This window comes from Ceratotherium simum, chromosome 18 (assembly GCF_057802395.1).
Source record: "Ceratotherium simum simum isolate JZ-2026a chromosome 18, ASM5780239v1, whole genome shotgun sequence".
Lineage (NCBI taxonomy): Eukaryota > Metazoa > Chordata > Mammalia > Perissodactyla > Rhinocerotidae > Ceratotherium > Ceratotherium simum.
Window position 1 is genome coordinate 48,660,962 of NC_141917.1, and position 23,677 is coordinate 48,684,638.

At 37.9% G+C, this 23,677-nt stretch overlaps 1 protein-coding gene across 3 annotated transcripts in view; it reads left to right on the top strand.

Moving 5' to 3' along the window:
• The window catches only part of IPO11 (importin 11), a 220,664-nt gene extending 204,773 nt beyond the window's left edge, over positions 1-15,891 (top strand). For all 3 annotated transcript variants that reach the window (XM_087443318.1, XM_087443317.1, XM_087443319.1), the window contains one exon: positions 14,486-15,891. In XM_087443318.1, coding sequence (XP_087299444.1) covers positions 14,486-14,650 — 165 coding nt within the window. In that variant the 3' untranslated portion in view covers positions 14,651-15,891. The remainder of the gene's footprint in view (positions 1-14,485) is intronic.
• Positions 15,892-23,677: the final 7,786 nt, after the last annotated feature.

Here is a 23,677-nt window from a genome sequence, read left to right on the forward strand (position 1 = left end):
GTACAAAATGGATTCTCAATGACTTTTCATTGAATTAGATGCTAGTGGTAGCAAATTTCTTAAATCCGTTAAGTCAACAGTTAACATGAGCTGTCTACTGGAGATTTGGGTGACCTTTGTTCAGGAAAGATCTGAGCTTTGGTAACAGGTGTTGACTGATTACTTTGTAACTGGTTCTAAAACTGCTTATTCTTGTTTCATTGTGAATTTATTCCTTGAACAAAAAACAAGCGTAATTCTCAGGGATCGGTACAAGCTCATTTATCGTCTTAAATCCCAAGGGTAGTGTAGATATTCTCATTGTGATTACTCTATTTTTGTGTGAACTAAATGTTGATAGGCTTAGTTCTCTAAGACTTAAGTAAACTCCAACGATGAAAGGTAAGAGTGGGACAGATATTTTGCAATGCTTGAATTGTATTGTTTTCTAAATACTTGTCATAGTGTTATGTCTTTGTTAATCACAATGCTGTTATTTTTTGAGAGTTTTCCATGTGACTTCCACAGATAATTAAGTAGTGGAGGCCCTGCTGTGGAGTTGTTCCTTTGTTTTGTGCCAAGCCTGCCTACTAAAATAAATACACAGTATAGTTTAAATCATACATGAGATCATTTCAAGTACTCCAGCAAATTTAGGTTAAACAGCCATAGAACAGTATTTCCTTTCCCAGAAATAGAGTAACTCAGGTCTTAAAATATTCCAATTTCTTTAACAATTTTGCTATATCAGCAGTTGGTCAAGATGGAAAGTTTTTGTTCCCCCATTCATTTCCATCATATTCTGTCATTTTTATAAATTATTGATGGTTTACAAGTTGATGAAATGATAATCTCAGTTTTTGAAATAGATTGAGGGCACTGACTGACTCATTATTAAACTTTCTTGCCTTTTTTGGTTCACTTTCGGCATTTCCTATTTATAGCAGTTACACTTTTAAATCCTTCACCTGATAGCTTGACCATATATAGAGCATTTTATCAAGAAACTTGAGATTCTCATAAGCTTTGCTCCGTGGTCTCACTTCTTGGGCCCACAGAGGCAATTGGAGCAGTAAGGAGCTGTAAGGGAGCATGTGTTTCCTATAGATGGCTCACAGGGGTGATGTTCAGGTTCATCAGTCCCTTTAATAAGATGATGGCAGAAATAAATGATATTCAGAAAGCTCAGGTAGCATATCCAAAGATGACATTTAGAGTGCAAAGAGAAATCTGATCTGACTTTTCCTCGCTGTTTCTCTTTATTCTCTTTCCATTCTCTGTATCACCTGGAAACTGCATATAATTGGATCAGTGTCTTATGGCACATATTAGGTTTATAATATATTCTCTCATAGAATGGACAAACATGAATATTAATAATATTTCTGAGAAGGAAGTAGTAGAATCAAAGGCATTGCTGAGTAGTAGCATGTTTAGATATCTAGCAGGCGGTTGTTTTCTAATTTACTAACATTGATAGCACACCTGTAAATATCCTATTATACTTTGTTATATAGTCGTTTTACTTTGATGATGATGAGATGAATGGAAGGAAGACATCTTTCTTTTATGTATTAATTTGGTTATTTATTAAAACTGATTTTTTTTCATGTAAAGAGATAACTCCATTGCTGGAAATTGAATGGAGATTGTTCTTAATTTACTGCTAAAATTGGTTTATAGTAGAAATGCTTATATAAAACATATAAATGGTCATTTCAAAAGGCAGCATATTTTTATAGGATTTTTAAAATGCACCTATGATCATAACATTTTTATTGGTGTAAAATTTATCCTATTTTCCTACACATTTCCATTTTATGGTATCACATCATCCCCATGGCCTTCTGAGTAAGCTGATGTAAGGATAGGATAGCCTATGGTAGTCTTGCGATCCTATATGTTTAGTTGAACCTAAGATGATCTCCTAGTGGGTGTGTGGTGACAAATCAGAGTAATATAGTCAATAAACTTATTTTAGTAGCTATAAATGAAAATTATACACTGTAAATAGAATATACATTTTTTAAATGTTCACAAAACATTTAAAAACTGAGCATTTTCTGGGTTTACAAAGAAAACCTCTAATTTCTCAGAGTAGAAATAGTATAGGTCATATTCTCTAACTACAATGAAGTAAAACCAGAAATTAAACAAGGTTGAGAAAAATATTGGTCATGTAAAGTTTTTTTTTTTTTAATAATTTTTTTAAATTTATTTAATTTATTTATTTTTGTGTGTGAGGAAGATCAGCCCTGAGCTAACATCCATGCTAATCTTCCTCTTTTTGCTGAGGAAGACCGGCTCTGAGCTAACATCTATTGCCAATCCTCCTTTTTTTTTCCCCCAAAGCCCCAGTAGATAGTTGTATGTCATAGCTGCACATCCTTCTAGTTGCTGTATGTGGGACGCAGCCTCAGCATGGCCAGAGAAGCGGTGTGTCGGTGTGCGCCCGGGATCTGAACCCGGGCCGCCAGTAGCGGAGCGCTCGCACTTAACCACTAAGCCACGGGGCCGGCCCATGTAAAGTTTTTAAAACAGTATTTTAAAGAGGAAGTTTGTAATTTTGTATTAGGTGACATACTACATTGAGATTATTACACATAAAAACATATGAGTACAACTAAATTATTCATAGCCTTAAGTGATTTTATTATCAAGAAAGAATGAAAATCAATGAACTCAGAACTCATTTCAAGATGTGAGTAAAAGAAAAAAAAGTCAACCTTAGGAAACCTAGAATGCCATGTGGTGATTCTGCAAGATACTAAGTATGTATATTCCAATTATGCATTCTGGAACTGGGAAATACCCACAGGATGGGCAACCCACTGGGCCCACTGTGAGATGGACCTGAGCTAAAACACCATTGCTTACCTGACCTCCATAAGCCCCTACTGTGGTCGGCTACTATCAAGGGGTGGGGAATGAATATAAATGTTCAATATTAGGGATGAGGACACACAGAATATAACTTCAGGGATTATGCATGTAAATTTTGGCTAATCAATGGGAAATCTTGTCAGAATGGATAATTTTTTAATGTGCATTACCAAAAAATAAAAAAAATAAAAACTAACTTAGGTCCAGGTAGAAATAGATTTATAACCATGGAAGAAATGTTTTAAATTGCCTCCCCACTTCTCCAAAAAAAAAAAAAACCTCCCTCAGTAATGTTTCTTATTTGCTCATTTTACAAGCAGTTTACTAGAATGTACTATAAATTTTTAAAAAAATATTAGTTTAATGTATTTTACTAATGACATCCTTTCGGCAGCACCTTGTCTTCCCTCTCTCCTTTATTACTTCTTTCTTCCTTTTTTTCCTTAATTCCTTCCTTCATTCCCTCCTTTCATACTATCAATTTTTTTTTAATTTTTTGTTTATTGCAATAACAATGGTTTATAACATTGTAAAAATTTCAGGTGTACATCATTATACTTCTATTTCTGCATAGATTACATCATGTTCACCACCCAAATACTAATTACAACCCATCACCACACACATGTACCGAATTATCCCTTTCACCCTCCTCCCTCCCCACTTCCCCTCTGGTAACCACCAATCCAATCTCTGTCTCTATGTGTTTGTTTATTGTTGTTATTATCTACTACTTAATGAAGGAAATCATACGGTATTTGACCTTCTCCCTCTGACTTATTTCACTTTGCATTATACCCTCAGTGTCCATCCATGTTGTCACAAATGCCTGGATTTCATCGTTTCTTATGGCTGAGTAGTATCCCACTGTGTATATATACCACATCTTCTATATCCATTCGTCCCTTGATGGGCACTTAGGTTGCTTCCAAGTCTTGGCTGTTGTGAATAACACTGCAATGAACACAGGGGTGCATGTACCTTTACACATTGGTGTTTTCAAGTTCTTTGGATAAATACCCAGCAGTGGAATAGCTGGATCATATGGTAGTTCTATCCTTGATTTTTTGAGGACTCTCCATCCTGTTTTCCATAGTGGCTGCACCAGTTTGCACTCCCACCAGCAGTGTATGAGAGTTCCCTTCTCTCCACATCCTCTCCAACACATGTTGTTTCCTGTCTTGTTAATTATAGGCATTCTGACGGGCGTGAGGTGATATCTCATTGTAGTTTGACTTGCATTTCCCTGATCATGCTATCAAATTTTAAGGAACAGATAATGCTATGCTAGCTCAACTATTCTAGAAGCTAGAAAACTGTGGGGATTGTCAGAAAAAGAATAAAAAAGAAAATAGTAAATTTTTTTATTTATAAAAGTAGATGCAAAAAATATAAATTACTATTAGCAAATTAAATTCAGCATTTATTCCTGGTAAAATTTCTTATTGAAATAGGAGTAGAATAATATGCCTTTAAGATGATTAAAAAAATAGCTATTTGAAACTAAGCACAAACATACCACTAGATAGTGAATGAACTGAATGCCAGAGAATGCCATCTTCTCTAACAGACCCCTGGAATCTCAGCTTAATGTTAATAGTTTATTTCTTACTCAGGGAAAGGACAAAAAGGAGATGGTTAGGAGTGGGTGTGTAATTCACACAGTCATTCAGGGATGATCCAGATGTATTGAGATGCTGCCATCTTGGCTTCTGTCTAGTTGGAAGACGGGAAAAAGAATGCGTAGGAGTGGTTGAAGAGTCAGACTGGGCAATGACACATCTTTTCTGCTCACATTCCACTGCCAGGGAATGTGGTCTATCTGTGTACCTAGGAAGAAAAGTAAGATTTGGTAATAGTGTGTCACATCTGAGTTTCGAGCCAATGTGATGAGAAGAAACAGCAAGAGTGCAAGCGAGTGAGCGCAGGTTTAAGTCTTGGCAAAGAAAAGGAAAAAGTCATTAGTCATTGAAATGATCGTTTAAGCCAGAAAAGTCCAAGAAAATCAACAGGTCAATTATGAAGAGAGTTTAATAAAGTGACCAATTAAATGATTTATATACAAATGTATGTTGCTGTTACATGCCAGCAATAACCAGTTAGGAAAAGCAGGCAAAATAAAGGTCCCTTACAGATTTCGGTTTTATTTACTCTGTGATTTGGGGAATCCTTTGGAATTCTGGAGTCAGAAACCAAAATCAAAAGGGCATTCAACTTTTGGATGGTAGAGGAGTCAGACAATGAAAAGAAGAAAGACTAACATACCTAGTTTGCATACAGTAAAGTTAAAGAAACTCAAAAGTGCCTCAATGAGACTAAAAGAGAAAGGAAGCCCTGAAGAGTTTCTGGAAGTTGTTGGTGGTAAATGGAAATTAAGTTTATAGGGCTTCGAATTACTAGTTTAAGGAGTTTTTTTAAAATGCCATATGTTTTATTTACAAGCATACCTGGTTTTATTGCACTTCACTTGATTGCACTTAACAGAAAATTGCATTTTTTACAAATTGAAGGTATGTGGCAACTTGGTGTTGAATAAGTCTGTTAGCACCATATTTTCAACAGCGTTTGCTCACTTCCTGCCTGTGTGTCACATTTTGGTAATTCTCACAATATTTCAAACTTTTTCATTATTATTGTATTGGTTATGGTGATCTGTGATCAGTGACCTTTCATGTTACTCTTGTATTATTTGGGGGTACCACAAACCATGCCCATATAAGATGGTGAACTTAATTGATTATGTTATGTGTGTTCTCACTGCTCCTCTGACGAGCCATTGCTCAATCTCTCTCCCTTTTCTCAGGCCTCCTATCCCATGGGACACAACAATATTGAAATAAGGCCAGTTAATAACCCTACAGTGGCCTCTAAGTGTTTAAGTGAAAGGAAGCGTCTCATGTCTGTCACTTTAAATCAAAACCTAGAAATGATTAAGCTTAGTGAGTAACACGTGTTGAAAGCCGAGATAGACTGAAAGCTAGGCCGCTTGCCCTAAACAGCTGAGTTGTGAATGCAGAGGAAAAGTTCTTAAAGGAAATCAAAAGTGCTACTCCAGTGAACACACGAATGATAAGCAAAACAGCCTTATTGCTGGTTTGGAGAAAGTTTTAGTGGTCTGGATAGAAGATCAAACCAGCCACAACAGTCCCTTAAGCCAAAGCCTAATCCAGAGCAAGGGCCTAACTCCCTTCAATTCTGTGAAGGCTGAGAGAGGTGAGGAAGCTACAGAAGAAAAGTTTGAAGGTAGCAGAGGTTGGTTTATGAGGTTTAAGGAAAGAAGCCGTCTCCATAACATAAAAGTGCAAGGTGAAGCAGCAAGTGCTGATGTAGAAGCTATAGCAAATTATCCAGAAGAGCCAGCTAAGATAATTAATGAAGGCGACTACACTGAACAACAGATTTTCAATTTTTATATTGGAAGAAGATGCCATCTAGGACTTTCAAAGCGAGAGAGCAGAAGTCAGTGCCTGGCTTCAAAGCTTCAAAAGATAGGCTGATTCTCTTGTTAGGCGCTAATGCAGCTAGTGACTTTAAGTTGAAGCCAGTGCTCCTTTACCATTCCAAAACTCCTAAGGCCCTTAAGCATTGTGCTAAATCTATCTGTGCTCTGTAAATGGAACAACAAAGCCTGGATGACAGCACATCTGTTTACAACATGGTTTACTGAATATTTTAAGCCCACTGTTGAGACCTACTGCTCAGAAAAAAAGATTCCTTTCAAAGTATTATTGCTCATTGACAATGCGCCTGGTCACCCAATATGGCTTTACAAAATGTGTTTCTTAAATAATAAGACTTGAAAGTCGATGTTCTGTTGTGGAGGGTTCCATTTCCTCCTTAGGATTCCTTATTGTGAGTTTGAAATGAAATGATATATGTGAAGGGCCTAGCCTGTGTCTAGCACATCCCTTGCTTATTGTTGGAGTTTGGTAAATGTAGATATAATATTTTGATTCCTGTTTAAGTGCTCTGATGAAGAACATTCCATACTGAAATAAATGTGAAGAAATAAGCATACGTTCTATTGCTCCAATCTGGACTTGAAATAATTACTTTGACTCATTGCTTATATTGTGCATTTCTCTCAAGCTTACTTTGCAAAGATTTAAAACACCTTACAATGAAAGGCATAACTAGAATACAACTAAAACTAGAGCAAAAATACCAAGTAGTAATGGTCTAGGACTGATGGAGAGAAAAATAATTATATCAGAAAACCTAGGTTACAAGTTAATTGCCTATCTCAACAAACAAGAAAAATCTCAAATAAACAATCTAACAATGCACCTAAAGGAACTGGAAAAAGAAGAACAAACAAAGCACAAGTTAATTGCTAAATTGGAATTTCACTTTTTGTCACTGAGACACGTGTATGTGCCGTTATTTTTCTTTTTTATTAAGTGGATGTTTTTGCCAAGTTGAAAGTCTCTGAGGACATCAGAAGCTAGGAGACGTAAGAGGGGTATTCTTTTTTTTTTTTTTTTTTCCTTTTTTTGCAGGGTAAGGTTCGCCCTAAACTAACACCTGTTGCCAGTCTTCCTCCTTCCCGCTGACCCCCCACCCCCAGTAAGTACATGGTTGTGTATAGTTGTTAGTTCTTCTGGTTCTTCTATGTGAGCCACCACCACAGCATGGCTACTGACAGAGGAGTGGTGTGGTTCCACGCCTGGTAACCAAACCCGGGCCACCAAAGCGGAGCACGCTGAACTTTAACTGCTAGGCAGTTGGCTGGCTCTATGCTGTCATTTTCCTCTCATGAAGTCTGGATCCCAGTCTTTCTAGACATAGCAGTGTAAAATAGCTTGTTCAGTTACCAGCTCAGCAGTTAGAAATTGTAGTCTAAATTCCTCAAAAGACAGCTGTGACAGTGATGATAAAAACCTCAAGTGGCTCCCTTGGAGTCTGGGTTTCACATTGGGTGTAATTAGTGACTAAATTTGCATTGCCGAGCCCTGCTGATGATGTGGGTTCTGATTGGCATCGGCAGGACTACAAACTCTTTGTTAAGCTACCAAATTGGGAGAGTTTATATCCAAAGATTTTAGGAACTTAAATGTTTTAGATATTTTAGAAATTGACAGTTACCTACAGTGAAACAATTGGAGGTCAAAAAAGATGGGAATTTTAAACGAAAGATATTTTAATCAAACTAAGGAATTTTGAAGACCACATGGTTAAATACATTGTTGTAGGCAAATTTTCCTTGAGGATTTTTGATCTTTTGCATAGCTAGTGTATTTATATGTAATCTACTAGGTTTCATGGAAAGTATATTATTATTCTTACAAAGATCTTCTGTATTTTTCTAGGGTAGGAAACTTTTTCTCTTTAGCAAAATTCTATCTGAAATAACTTTATAGTAAATAACTTCTGAAAAATTATATAGGGTATGTGGAGGCTTAAAAAGTGAACAATGGGGGCCCGGCCCCGTGGACAAGTGGTTAGAGTTCCATGCGCTCCACTTTGGCAGCCTGGGTTTGTGGGTTTGGGTCCTGGGCATGGACCTGCTCCACTCGCTGGCCATGCTGTGGAGGTATCCCACATGCAAAAAGATGAAGGAAGATTGGCACGGATGTTAGCTCAGGGCTAATGTTCCCCAAGGAAAAAAAGAGGAGGATTGGCAACAGATGTTAACTCAGGGTGGATCTTCCTCAGAAAAAAAAAAAAAGTGAACAACAATATGCCACATAATCTAAGAAAAATTCAGAAAGATTCAACTTCGCCAAATTCCTGCTGGGTGAAATTGCTGATAAATGCAGTGAAATATTTTTTAGTTTTAAGGAATAAAAATCTCAAAGAACAAGAAATATACATCCTGGTAAGTAGCACCACAGGAGCTAAAATGGGTTGAAGCATATGTCAGAAGGCTATAATTACAAACAGAGGGACCTGATATACAGTTCAGCCAGAACCATTCTGTCTTAGAGTAATGATTTCAAAACCAAGGAATACCAAACTACTTGCTTGTTAAGATCCAGTGTATGGACTTTGAAGTAAGTCAGGCTGTTTGTACTTTATTTGTCTGGCATTGCCCTGGAGTCAGGAATTCTGGGAAATTATCTTCTGGTAATAACCTGTTGTAAGGTTCCTAATTTTATCTTAACAGAAGTATTTCTTATATGATCATATACTTCCTTGAAAGGCAGGAATGGGGGTTAGGCATATGGAAGTAATGGAAACAGAACAAAACCAGGAATTTGGAAGTCTATGTTCTAGTTCTACTGATGTCATTAATTTTAGAAAAGTCAACCTTGGGTGTCACTCAAAGCCTAGGGATACCAGTTGTTCTGATTTCGAAAATGAACTTGCCAGCCTTGCTGCTTAGACATTCTGTAATTGAACAGTTGTGTAAGCTGGTTGAGGTGTCTAGAGCAGCTTGTTCCCACACCAAATGGCCACAGAGGGATGTACTTTTTCAGTTTCTAGTTCTGTGTTTTTAAATAACTTTAAAAATTTTGTTTGATGTAGTCTCTCTTGTCTATTTTTGCTTTTGTTGCCTATGCTTTTGGTGTCATATCCGTGAAATCATTGCCAAGGCCAACGTCATGAAGTTTTTCCCTTGTGTTTTCTTCTAGGAATTTTACAGTTTGAGGTCTTATGTTTAAGTCTTTAAGTGGTTTTGAGTTAATTTTTGTGTATGGTGTAAAAGCAGGGTTTCATTGTTTTGCATGTGGATATCCAGTTTTCCCAGCACCATCTGTTGAAGAGACTGTCCTTTCCCCATTGTCTGTTCTTGGCTCCCTTGTTGAAGATGAGTTGACTGTATGTGTGTGGATTTATTTCTGGGCTCTCTATTCTGTTCCATTGCTCTTTATATTCAACATAGTACTGGAAATCCTAGTCAGAGCAATTAGGCGAGAAAAAGAAATAAAGTGCATCCAAATCAGAAAGATAGAAGTAGTCTCTGTTTGCAGATGACATGATATTATATATAGAACACCCTAGAGACTTCATTTAAAAAACTGCTTGAACTAATAAACGAATTCAGTAAAATTGCAGGATGAAAAATCAAAATATAGGGGCCAGCCCCATGGTGTGGTGGTGAAGTTTGGTATGCTCCGCTTGGGCGGTCCAGGTTCACGAATTCGGATCCCAGGTGTGGACCTATAACACTCGTCAGCCATGCTGTGGTGGCGACCCACATACAAAATGGAGGAAGATTAGCACAGATGTTAGCTCAGGGCATATCTTCCTCAGCAAAAACAAAAACAAAAAACATCAACATACAAAAATCAACTGTGTTTGTGTAAACTAATAACAAACTTTCTGAAAAGGAAATTAAGAAAACAGGCCTATTTACAATAGTATCAAAAAGAATAAAATAACTCAGTCATAAACTTAACTAAGGAAGTGAAAGACTTGTACACTGAAAACTACAAAACATTGATGAAAGAAATTAAAGAAGACGCAAATAGAAAGATACCCGTGTTCATGGACTGGAAGACTTTGTTAAGATGTCCATACTACCCAAGGCAATCTACACATTTAGTGCAGTCCCTATCAAAATCCCAATGGCATTTCTTACAAAAATAGAAAACACAATTCTAAAATTTATATGGAACCACAAAAGACCTTGAATAGCCAAAACGGTCTTGAAAAAGAACAAAGCTGAAGGCATTATGCTTCCTGATTTCAAGACACATTACAAAGCCACAATACTTAAAATAGTATGACAGATAACCTTTTTATTTTGGACTAGTTTTAGGTTTATAGAAAAGTAGCAAAGATATACAGAGTGTTCTCATGTGCCCATTTCCTCTGTCAACATTTTACGTTACCATGGTACATTTATCAAAGCTAAGAAACTAACGTTGATATGTTACTATTAACTAAACTCCAGACTTGATTTGGATTTCACCAGTTTTCCACTAATGCTCTTAGTTCCAGGATTCAATCCAGAATACCACACATTGCATTTAGCCCGGATCCATTTTTTAGTCTGTCTCTTGCCATTATTTCCATATTGTCAACTGAGCCTCAATATTGCCGCTTTTGTTTTTCCTTCTAGCATGATTATCTCCTTAAATTTCTGCGTCTAAGTAAACCTCATCTAAGCAAAGATAATCATATTTGTTAGAAATGTGTGGAAAAAGAATAATTTCTGATTTTGTAAGATTCTGCTGTGAATAATTTGTTTGAATTTGGGCATACAAGTGCCAGACTGTTTTGATCATTCACTGTTGGAGTTAATCCCTTGCCTCCCAGTGTATTCTTGGTGATGGAGCTTGCCAGACTGCTGACTCTCTGATTTGTGACCTGTTGCTGTCCATGTCGCCCAGTGATAACGTCTTCCAAAACTCGAACATCACAACCAGAATATTAACATTAATAAGGGTCAAGATACAGAACATTTCCATCACCACAGAGACCCCTCATGTTGCCCTTCTATAATTAAACCCACTTCCCCTGCCCCTCACTCCTCCTGTTGGTATTACAAGTGATTTTCTATTGGAACATGGACATTTTTGGTATTATATTATGAGACTCTGAATCTCATTTAAATCTTCTGTTTTAGCTGGCTTCCTCTGACACTGCTCTGGAAGGAGAAGTGGGTATGCCACTTTGTTCCTGCCGTGGGTATAGAACGGCCAAGTTCCCCAGTAGGCCTCCACTGATACCTCCTGGGTGAGGAAGGGGAGAGTCCAGGCTCCCCAGGGGTCTCCACAGACACTGTTGGGACATGGGTGGGTCAAATCCTTGTAACAGCTCATCTTGAGTGCAGGTGGGGCCACAGTTTGTTCTGTGGTGTTTGACTGAAATAGACCAATTATTGTTTAAAAGTTTTCGGTCCTGCTGTGTGGTCCTTTTCCTGGTCCTTTGGCTAGAGAGCAGGGTTTTTGTTGGAACTTTTTTTGTCTGTGCTCGTTGGTGTTTTCAGGTTGCTGGCTTCTCTAGCCCCAAATCTGGGATATTTGCAGCAAGAAGAAAGCCAGGGCACTCAATATCGTGTTGTTCCTTGGGTGCTGGGGTCCCTGGTTGGTCTGCCTTCTTCTTGCCACCTTTTAAACTCTTCTTATGTTTGTTTTATATATAATGTCCAAGGTTTTTAATTGTACTGAGCTGAAAGAATTAGAAAAAGTATTTTACTCTGTTATTTTGGAAGTAGACATCTATTTCACATCTACCTTTGCAGTATTTTTTTTTCAAGAGCAGATTTATCTTCCTAATTATAATTTACTTCCTACGTTAGAAAAGTAATTATTTTCTCAAGAACATACCACCTGGTAAACATGGTAGGCATTCTATATTTTTTTCACGTTAAATCAGATAATTAAGTTTATTTTGTTAAGTGGGCCTTATTTGTGTAAAAGTAACTATTAAGTTCTTTGAAAATGCTGTCAGTGACTTCAATGTCTCTTAATTCTAGTAATTATAGGCACTATTACATTCAGAGAAATGGCATCTGATTTTTAGTGGATGTGCAGCAATGATTCTTCTGTAGAGAATCATTTGGTCAGTCTATTTCATATATTTCTTCAAAAGAAGGTATTGATAGCTATGACTAATGAATGTCTACCACAAGCCAAAATAGACATTTATTTGCTAACGTGGTTTTTTTAACTAAAAACAGTTTTGTTTTTTTTTTAAGATTTTTTTTAAGGTGTGTACTTGGAGATTGTGTATGTCTTCTTCCTTCTCTCCTCCACAACTCTCCTTCCAAAAGAGATTAATGCTTTTAATCTCTGCATGACTGGTCAATACACTTTTAAAAATACTGTACTGATGTCGTGTTATGCCATATCCGGTAGGTTTTAGTGTGATGATCTTTTCCTTTTTATTCTGTTAGAAATTAAAGTGTGGAGATGTGATAAGTGAACTGTTAACAGCTTCTTTTAGCGAATTGAAACAGAATTTAAACCACGCTCTTAAGCTTCATTTCAGTAGTTGGAATGACTTGAACATGAATTTCAAGCTCAGGTGCTTTTTGCTCATATTGTAGCAGATGGTTTTCGTTACAGATAATTCACAATATTTCAACAATGTCCACATCCTCTTTGGTAAGAGGTCTATTTCTTAGTAATTAAAATAATATTGAACATTACTGCATGCTGCTTAAGAGCAAATATTTTTAAATGTTCATCTTCCATTTCTATGTATTTTGTAGAATGATAACTTCAGGCTTGTGAGCAAAGGGCTTTCTGTTCTCCGTTCTTCCTGGTGTTCTTGCTCCTGTCCGTCTTCCAGGGAAATAACTATTGAAGTTACTGTGGATTTATCATGTAACTCTGGAATGGTCACATAAGCGGTTTAATTTCAAATTCATGCCACCTATGTCTCTGCCTCTCAGTTATATTTCCCATTCGTGATCATTGTTTAAAATCTAGTTACATTGCCCAAACAGCAGATATGATTCAGCTACTTCATCTGCCTAGAAAAAAACTGAGTATCAGTAAGGAAAGAGGAGACTGTCTGTGCAGCCATATTGGGCACAAAAACTGATGCACTTTATAGCCTTACAGATGTTTAGCTTTATTGATAATGAAAGAAATGTACAGCTTAAAGCAATGGTGTGTTATTTTTCAGTTATTAAATTATAAAGAATTTAAATAATGGTAATACCAGTTGGTAACAACGTCACAAGCCTAAACTCGTGTATCTTTCAAATTGGTACAAACCAGAGGAAAAACAACTTGATAATGTGTATCAGGAGTTGTAAAATTGTCTGTGCTCTTTAATCTAGTCACTCTTCTGAGATAGATATCTCTTCTGAGATATCCCAAGGAAATAATCTGAAATGCAGAGGAAAGGCGGTATATGTAGTAGCGTGGAACAGTGTTTGTGATAGATTATTCAGCAAAATCATAGTTAAAATTGTATTTAAACTATACCATGTTCACTTCAACATGCCTATAGCAGAAAAAAATTATAAATAGATTCAGAATTCTTAAAGTTAGAGTAGAATTTTTTGTGATAATATAAATGCAAAAAGCAGTACTAGTTGTGTCTGTATGTATGTATGTGCATGCCACAGGCACCGAAAGGACAAAAGAGATCAAAATGTTTTCTTGTTATGTTAATGTTATTATCTTCAGGAAGTGGAATTATGTGTTATTTTTAATTGTATTTCTTTTGTTTTCCAAATATCCCAATGGGAGAGGGAGAGTACATGCTTGTTTGTTTTAGCTATTCATTTTTACTTATCTTTTTTTTTTTTTTTTTTAACCAGAAGCATATACTTGAATGTAAATAGCATAGCCATCCAACGTAGGGCAAGCTGTTGGTCTGTCAGTCCTGAGAGCTTCACCGAGCTGCCACAGGAGAGTACCTAATCTTCCTAAGGAGAACCCCGGACAATTGTGTATAAATGCTCTTCAGCATGTTCTGTTCCTTTTAGGATACTTTCTACCAGGTTTTGACGCTTTTTACATGGATGAGCTTTCACCTGTTGAGAAATCCAGTTAATCAGACAAGTTATGTTCATAAGCCCTAGAGAACTGAGGTTCGACTAATTGACTGAAATTTTCTTGGACAAACTTTTCCACAATGAGGCTGTTTTAGAATCCCTTATAAGAAGGGAGGTGAAAGCAGTTTTGTTGCTGAGGAAGAGATTACGAGAATTTAGTCACATGTAAGAGGGACGTGTTTTGCCTCTTTGACAGTGTGGCTCCTCTCTGTCCCACAGCTGGCCCTGAAGGACCCGGTGCACACGGTGTCACTGCAGCAGTTCATCTACGAGAAGCTCAAGGCTCAGCAAGAGCTGCTGGGAGAGCAAGGCTTCCAGTCCCTCATGGAGACGGTAGACACGGAAATCGTCACCCAGCTGCAGGAGTTCTTGCAGGGCTTCTAAGAGCACGTGCCACGTGACTGCCTCCCCTTTCTGAGACAGTCCAAGGAACCCAGCCTGCCATCTGTGTGTGAGAGCCTGCTGAGACGAAGAAATCCCTTGTATATGAAAATAAAGAAGCCAAGACCACGCGTTTTTTACTACAAAATTCAATAAATACATGTAAATCCTGCATAGCTAAAATCACAAACCTATTCCTCAAAAGAATTTAATTTTATTTTTATGAGGGGCCCTGTGTTTACTAGAGATAGATTTGATGGCAATAGCTGCTTAGTTTTCTGTTAAGAGAAGAAACTGTGATTATCTTTTAATCATGTGCTCTTAACACTTGAGAAGATGAAGGTTAATCCTAATATGTTTTTCTGCAACCAAAATTAAATTTGGCTGCCTTATCCCTTTTTTAAGCTAATGAACCTACAAGTTTGAAAAATGACAAAGCTGTTCAGATGATGCAATTAAAATTGTGCACTAGGCAAAAATATATAAATAGTGACAAATATACAGTACTGAGATTATCTTGCAAGGGAGTTGCTTTCATCTGACATAGAAAACATGTTTTATCAGACGAATGCTTTTATTTTCATTCTAGTAATTTGATACAGGAATTAGTAAAGGGATTTTTTTTTCTCGTTTTATTTTCAGTAATTACATTTAGTCTTTAAATGCACATTGTAAGGCCTGCAGAAGTGAACCTGTGGTACTGCCGTACCAGATGGGAGACCTCTGGGCATGATTCAGTCCTAGTTCCTTTGTTATTCCCGAAGGCCGGGAGCCCTGCGAGCACCGAGATGGCCCAGGCGCCCGCAGAGGCCCTGTGCTCTGACGTGGCTGTGACCAGCTGTTCAGCACTTAGCGGTCTCGGGGTGCAGGAGTGCATCAGGGCCTCGCTGTGGGTGCACCCCGGAGGGCCCAGTCCCCAGGGTACCAACACTGATGTGACAAGTCTTCCTTTCTTCTTCCTCCAACATGCAGTACCAAAAAAGGGGTAAAAGGAGAAAATAAAGCCTTACTTTGTTTTACTTGCCATTTATTGTAAGGAACCTTTAAAGCATTTTTAAGGAAATATTCAAAAAGCAGTGTTGGAAAATGTCTGATCTTTCTATAGAAAGTTGGGTACAGTATGTAACTGCGGGAAACCCACTGCCCCTTTGTAAGCTGTGGAACCCAAAATGTATGGAAATATTTGATGTTTTCAGCAAAAGAAAGAAAATATGGTCCAAATTAAATTTTCCAAAGATACCTCACATTTGACTGATTTGTCTGATTATTTTTCCTGTCCCACAAGAAATGAGTTCCTAAAAATTGCCCAGTGAATTTTAGAGGGAAATTTTCTCTCATCCTCTGGTGTTGGCTCTGTCCTAGTGGGCGGCAGTGCTGCATGTAGCAAATCCTGGTTACCCCTTCAGTTTCTCCTTTCGTTTAAAAACTGCCACTGCTTTAGAAGACTGAGCTTTAATATGGTATTTCTTTATCATTATCAGTCAGTCCTCAGGACTGATCTGAGAAGAATTTCTTTTTGTTGACTTAATTATTTTCCTTTGAGGCACTTATTCCCATTATTCTTGTCAAAATTCTCAAACATGCTCCCGTTCTTGGGTTATAGTAAAATACTCGTCTTTCCAATTCCTGATAGATTTCATTATCGTGTCTCAGAAAATATTACTAAAAGAGCTACCTTGCAAAACAAGTAAAAAACTTATCTCAGGGAAAGAGTTTGGTTAATTTTTTAAACTCAAAGCTTAAAATAGGCTTTGTAAATAGCTCAGAAGAAAAAAATCATTTGAGTTTTTAAGTGCTCAATTAAGACATGTAATTCTAGATTTACAGAATTGTTTAATTCAGCTTTATAGCAAACATATTAAGTTTTAGACAGACAACTCAGCCAGGCCTCTGGTTGAACTGTGGCTCCTGCTACGAGGTAATGATCGTTTCTATTCCACAAACAGACTCCTTTTCTATTTATTTTATATTCCAGAGACTTTTCCCAACCCTCTGACAAAAGCCCATGTAGCCAACAATAGCATTTTAAAGTTTTTATTATAAGTGGTGTCTCCTTCCTCTCTCTCCTACCAGTCATATTAGAGAAGCCACATCATTACATGATAGAACACTCACTTTTACAATTTCCCTGGCAAAATCCTCACCTTAGATCTTTATTTTCCCCATTCCTTATTCAGTTTATATTTGTTGAGTTCCTGTTTTGTGCCATAGTGCCATGCTAGATTTTGGGGTTAGTACAGGGTACTTACCTCATGAGGTTTTACAGTTCACTGGGAATACAAACTTGCCAACATGATAAAGAAAATAGTGGTTCTAATGGAAGTGTGCCTCGAGGAGCAGCAGGAGTGCAGGGGAAGGAGATGTGTACAAGAGAATAATGCTGGTGCTAATTTGATATCCATTTAAAAACTGCTCTCAAACAGCATAGTTTGCTGGGGTTATTTAAAAGAACTTGGCACTGCACTGGACCTGGGAAGCTCTCTGATTCCAGACTCAGAGCTCTGTGAAATTACTCTGACATACAAAATCATCAGTGAGATTTGGAAAATGCTAGAGCTCTGTAGCCTCTCACAACGAATTCCTAATTCCATGAATTCAAACGTAAGGCTCATCTGCTAAGCGCAGTGGTCTTCTACTTCTGTAAACTTTATAAATCCCAAGTGAGTAGAAATTTAAAAGTTCTTGGAGAGCCGATGAAAGGAATATGAGATGTGTCATGAAAAACAAAAATATTTTCTTCCCCCAACTTAAAAAAAAATTTTTAGTTTACAGAAGCATTGAAGGAATAATATAATGAGCACTAGTATACCCTTCATCTAGATTCACCAAATTGTTTCATTTTGCCACATTTTCTCTCTCCATATATACATATGTATATACACACACATGCATGTATGTAGTATGTATGTACTTTTGCTGACTCTCTTGAAAGTTATAGACACTACAGAAGTTTTAATACTTTACCCCCAAATACTTCAGCATACCTGTAAGAAGGGCATTTCTCTATATTTCCACTAATACCATTGTACACCTAAGAAAATTAATATTAATGCAATAATATCTAATAAACAGTTCCAGTTTTCCCAAGTGCCCCCCAAATGTCTTTTATATGATGCACATTTGTTTTATGATTCAGAATCCATTTGATGTTTATATATTGCATTTGACTGTTTATTTTTTAAATCTAGAAAAGTCTTTTTTTCACGTCACTGGCTTTTTTGAAGAATCCAAGACGGGTGTCTTGTAGAGTGCCCATTATCGTGCAGTGTTCTAATTGTTTGCTCATAACTGGATTCAGGGTAACATTTTTGGCAACAGGTCTCCATTGGTAATGTCGCATACTTGCCAGTGCATGACATCAGGAGGCACGTAGTGTCAGGTTGTCTCTCTGTTGATGATGCGACACTGGTTAAGTTGGTCACCACCAGGCCTCTCTGTTAGAAAGATAAGTTTTCAAAAAGAACCTGCAAGTCCTAGAAATTTCCACTGGTTTTTTGTTTTCCCCTGAATCAGAGCTCTTACCACTACCAGCTTGCCTTTTCATTTACAAAAAATTCTGCAATTTTATTTTAACCTAGAAAAGGCATATTGAATCTGCTGCAAGTTTCATCAATCTTAAGTCTCTGAAATTCTGTTATTGTTGTGGCACACCCCTTACCAAGAGTCATCTCTCTCTCTTTCCCTCTTTCTCTCTCTCTCTCCTACCTCTCCCCTCCCGCCGCTTCTCTCTCTCTGTGTCTCTGTTTTTAAGAGAGATGTAGTTCTTTGTGAATACCAATATAACCTAAAGTCACACACCACTAAAAATGATGACATGAAGGCAAGCACTGCCTTTCCTATTTCTCATTACCAAAACACCCCTTTTGGATCTGTAAACTGTTGGCAAAGAGGCAAATATGCAACCATATATATTTTTAAGTTTACAAATACTTTATTGTATTTAGGCTGAGCTTAAAATGCATAAACATGCCAGGCTTTAGAGCATTTTATTTTGGTGTGGTTTAGGATGAGAAGCAGTTGTGTTATTAGCTGGCAAAATAGGGAGAGAAAAGAAAATAATCATTTCCTTAAATGTGAAGCTTTGATCTTGGTATGTCCATAGGACTGTGACATCTGAAACAGGAATTTAAAGTCAACTTTTTCCCCTTAAGGAGAAACTGCATTCTGTCCCAAACACATCCAAATATACAGAACCTGATGTGGTGCAAACCACTCCATCTGGCTGCAGAGCCTGAACTTTTGCCACAGCCGCATGCTGTTGTCTGAGGCTGAGTTTTAGGGCCCTTGGGGTGAATAACCTAATGCCCTGCAAAAGGGCTAGAGCTATTGGTCTGAATTTCTCCATTTTCACTTGCGGGCAGATGAACTCCAGGCCCGAGGGACTCTTTATGGTCTGAAGCACTTGGATAAAATTCAAAACTGAGACTCACTAACTACATTTTCTCTTGAATTCTTTCTTACTATAACAAGGAGAGAGTCTCTTATTAGCCAAAGATCTTTAACAAGCAGGAAGATTTGCTCCTTGTTCCAGCTAATGCCTGCACCCAACTCATTTGGGCCTGTTGGAATTTATTTAACCAAGTGTGCTTTGAAGAACTGTCTAATCCAGGAGGGAACGTATTGATGCCTGGTCATCTGCCCCTTTTTTCCTTCAAAGTGAAATGTTGATTTTCATGCCATTTTAATTTCCCAGTAGGGCAAAAATAGACTGCAGGTAGCTGCTAAACAGGTATGAGTCCAGTGAGGCTTAAAGTGTTTCTGTCTGGCTGCCACTAGGCAGATGGTTTTAAAGTTTGAAATTGGCCTTATGGCTAGAATTGTTGGGGATTTTTATTGCAAGAGTTTAGAACAGGAAAGTCTGGAGGTGAGACTGAGTAGACCTGCAGGCGAGCTTTTCATTTTTCTCAAAAGCTTAATCTGAAGCAAGATCGGTATCTCCTTTCAAAAGGGGCAGATCATTTCCACGCCCCTCGAGGCTAGCCCCAAAGTGACTTTTTTCTTTCTTTTTTAATGAACACTGCAACTTAAGCATTAATCCAGAAAAGCAAAACTTTTTGACTGACAGGGAAGTTGTAGCTCATAACAGTGTACACTGAGCTCAGAGGCGTATTGACAGCCAGCCGGGGCCAGCCGGGCAAGGAGTTGATGTACGGATCTGCAGGTAATCACAATCTAATTACAAGCTCTGTTTAGGCAAGGAGGGCAGCTTGGTTTCTTTCTTGGATTGAAAGGCACATGTCTTGTGCTGTCTCTGGCGGTGAAATCAATACTGCGAAATGGCCTTTTCCTTTCAGCCTGTATGTTCTTTACTCAGCGCAATGCGTTGAGGAATGCTGAAGCAGTTGAGCAAATCCAATATTTTATTAAACTTACTAGATCAACCTGCTAACGGCAACTCACAGTGTGGAAATATAGAAACCAAACTTAATGAATAGATTAGAAAATTGATGATTTAAAAAGGCTCTGTGTACCATTCGAAAGGCTCCTCCTTGTAGATATCACTCCTGGTAGATATACTTAAAGGAAAAAGGTCTGTCTGGTTTTTATATTTATTTTATTTGAATTTTTTTAGGCACAGAATTTCAGAGCAGGAAGAGACTCAGAGAGAGATGATCTGTTCTAACCTTATCATTTCACAGATGAGGAGACGGGCCCAGAAAGGTGAGGCCTACAGCCCTGTCCCTGGCGCCTACTCCAACGTACTTTCAGTTATATTTCTTTTTTAAAAATGGCGGTGGTTGCCTAGGTTTACAATATACATTTTTAACTAATCTAAGTCCACTTTCAAATAACACTATTTCCCATGTGTAGTGTAGGCACCTCATAGCAGAGTATTCCCCGTTCCTGCCTCCAGTCTCTTATGATGTGGTCACTCATTTCACTTATCCATAAGTTATAATCACCCAATACATTGTTGTCGTTACTTTAAAACAGTTACCTTTTAGATCAATTAAGAATTTTAAAAATCAAAGATTTAAGTTTACCTTCACTTATTTCTTCTCTGACACTTATCCTTTCTTTATGTTGATCCAAGTTTCTGGCCTTTATAATGTTCCCTTTAACATTTCTTTGCAGGGCAGGTTTTCTGGCAAAGAATTCCGTCAGATTTTGCTTGTCTGAGAAAGTCTTTATTTATCCTTCACTTTTGAAGGATAATTTTGGTAGATGTGGAATTCTAGGTTGGTGTCTTTTCATCTTTTAACATTTTAAATATTTCACTTCAGTGTTGTCTTGCTTACATGGTCTCTGAAGAAGCCCAATCTTATTCTTGTCCTTGTTCTTCTATAGGGAAAATAGTTTTCCCTCCTTCCTCTGACTTCTTTCAAGATATTTCTCTGTCTTTGATTTTATGCAGGTTGAATATAATATACCTAGGTGTTGTTCTTTTTTTTAATTTTTGTAATTTTTTCTTTCGTGAGGAAGACTAGCCCTGAGCTAACATCCGATGCCAATCCTCCTCTTTTTTTGCTGAGGAAGATTGGCCCTGGGCTAACATCCGTGCCCAACTTCCTCTGCTTTATATGGGATGCCACCACAGCATGGCTCGACAAGTGGTGGGTCCGTGTGTGCCGGGACCCGAACCTGTGAACCCCAGGCCGCCAAAGCAGAGTGTGTGCACTTAACCACTGCACCACCGGGCCAGCCCCATGTTTTTTTGGTTTATTTCTGTTACAGTGTTTTGGATTTCTAGCATTTACTTTTGATTCTTCCTTAGAATTTTCATCTCTTTGCTTACATTACACATCTGGTCTTGCATGTTGTATGCTGTTTCCATTAGAGCCCTTAACATATTAATCATAGTTATTTTAAATTACATTTCTGATCATTCCAGCATCTGTGTCGTATCTGAGTCTGGTTCTGATGCCTGCCCGATCTCTTCAGACTGTTTTTTGCTTGTCTTTTAACATGCCTTGTAATTTTTTGTTGAAAGCTGGACATATTGGGTAATAGGAACTGAGATAAATAGGCCTCTAGTGTGAGCATTTATGTTAATCTGGGCTGGGAGTTAGGCTGTGTTTAATGTTTGCTGTAGCTATGGGTGCCAGAGGCTTTAAATTGCTCTTGAGTTCTTGTTTTTATTTCCCCTCTTTGGGCTTCCCTAAGTTCTCCTTCTCAGAGAGAACCTGTCTTGCAGATCTGTCAGCACCAATCCACTCTTACACTGGAGCCCTGTTGGTGTGGCGGTAAGGTGTGTGAGAGGGGAGAAATCTCTCATCTTACAATTAAGTCTCAAGTCTCTTACTGGGCTTGAGTCTATGGCCTGTGATGGTTGCGTATGGTAGCTTTCCCATCCCTCTTAGGTGAGATGGGAAGGCTAGAAGGGGCTGGAGGGAGAGGAACGCCCTTCCCCACAGCTTTAGGGCAAGGCTCTGGTAAAGTTTTTCCCCTGGTGAGTAGGCCTCTGTTATGGAGAAAGCTCTTGGCATATTTCACAGGCACCGCTCTTCTCCTCCACCTGCCAGACCATGCGGGAGTCTTTCTCTTATCTTCACCATGAGAACTAGTGGGGTTCCTGGAGGTGATGCTCACCAAAGCAGGGCTGCCCCTGAGTGTGGTCCCCAATAGTGATCCCACCAGTTTATGGCTCCAGCACTTCTGCTCCAGGCAAGTAGATCTTGGCTGTGACTCTGGATTTGCCTGTCTCTCCACATTTCAGGGAGACAGTTTGCCCTGTAAACTCAGTTCTCTGATGAGTCCAAGAAAAGTCATTGGTTTTCAGTTTGTCCAGTTCTTTTTTCTGTAAGGATGGGAGTGATGACTTCCAAGCTCTTTTTATGTTGGAGCTGAAACAGGAAGTCCAGTGTACTCTCTGTGTGGCCTTCCATTATATAAGTAATCTAGAAAATGCACATTAGTGAAAGGAAGAATCCTCAAAAGACTAGAAATTTTGTTTCTGAAATAATTTAGAAATAGCAGTTTAAAAACTAATGAAATACAAGAAAAACCTTTTGAGCAAATTACATGGTCAATTGCTTTTTAATAACATTTTTTCCTCATTATAAAAGCAACACATGTTGATGGTAAACAGTTGAAAATACGGTGAGGTATATGGAAGGAAATGTGAATTACCCATAATCTCACTACTCAGAGATAACCAGTTAACATTTTGCTATATTTCCTTTTACTCTTCTTCACAGTATACAGATAGAAACACATGCCACCAAAATTGGAATCATACTAGTGTCCTTTTATTAGTCTACTACCCTTTCTCTCACTGAATCTTATATTTAACCATTTTCTCATGTCATTTAAGTATTCTTTAAAACTATGTATTTAGCATCTGCATAAAAAATTCATTATAAGGATGTATCATAATTCATGTTTGAACATATTACTGTGATGAACATCCTGTGCATAAATTCTTGTGTACATCTCTTAAAATTTTCTTAAAATTACTAGAAACACAATTACTAGGTGAAGAGTTATTAATATTGAGAAGATATTAATGTCTTATGCTTTTGATATGGACCAATTGCTTTTGGGTGGTAAACGTTTTCTCAGCAGAGGTGCCCCAAGTGTGAGAGCCAGGCGTCCCACAGGACTCACCTTATCACCTGCATTTAGCACCACTGGGATGCTACCTCTGACCCCACCTTCCATAGTTTTAGCATAGAATGTTTTGTGACATTTGAGTTTCATGAGAAATTGAGTACAGAGGAAAGAACGTGAGCTTTATAATCAGACAACCTGGTGAGTCTCTGATTATCTACAACTTAAGTAATTTACCTTTCCTGAGCCTCTTCATTTTTCTCATTTGTAAAATGGGGATAATAGCTTCCTTTCCAGGTGATTGTGAAAATTAAATATCTTTCATTCAACTTCTGTTGAACAAATGATTGACTGCCCACATATGACAGGCACTACGCTGGGTGCTAAGGACACAGTGATAAACAAAAGCACACACGACTGTTTTTGTTTTGTTTTGGGCTTTCAGTCTGCTGGGAAAGACATCCATCAAATAAGCCTGTAAATACATGTAAAAGCAGAACTGTGACCTTGAGCTCTAACAGCCTCTCATGGCAGATCTGA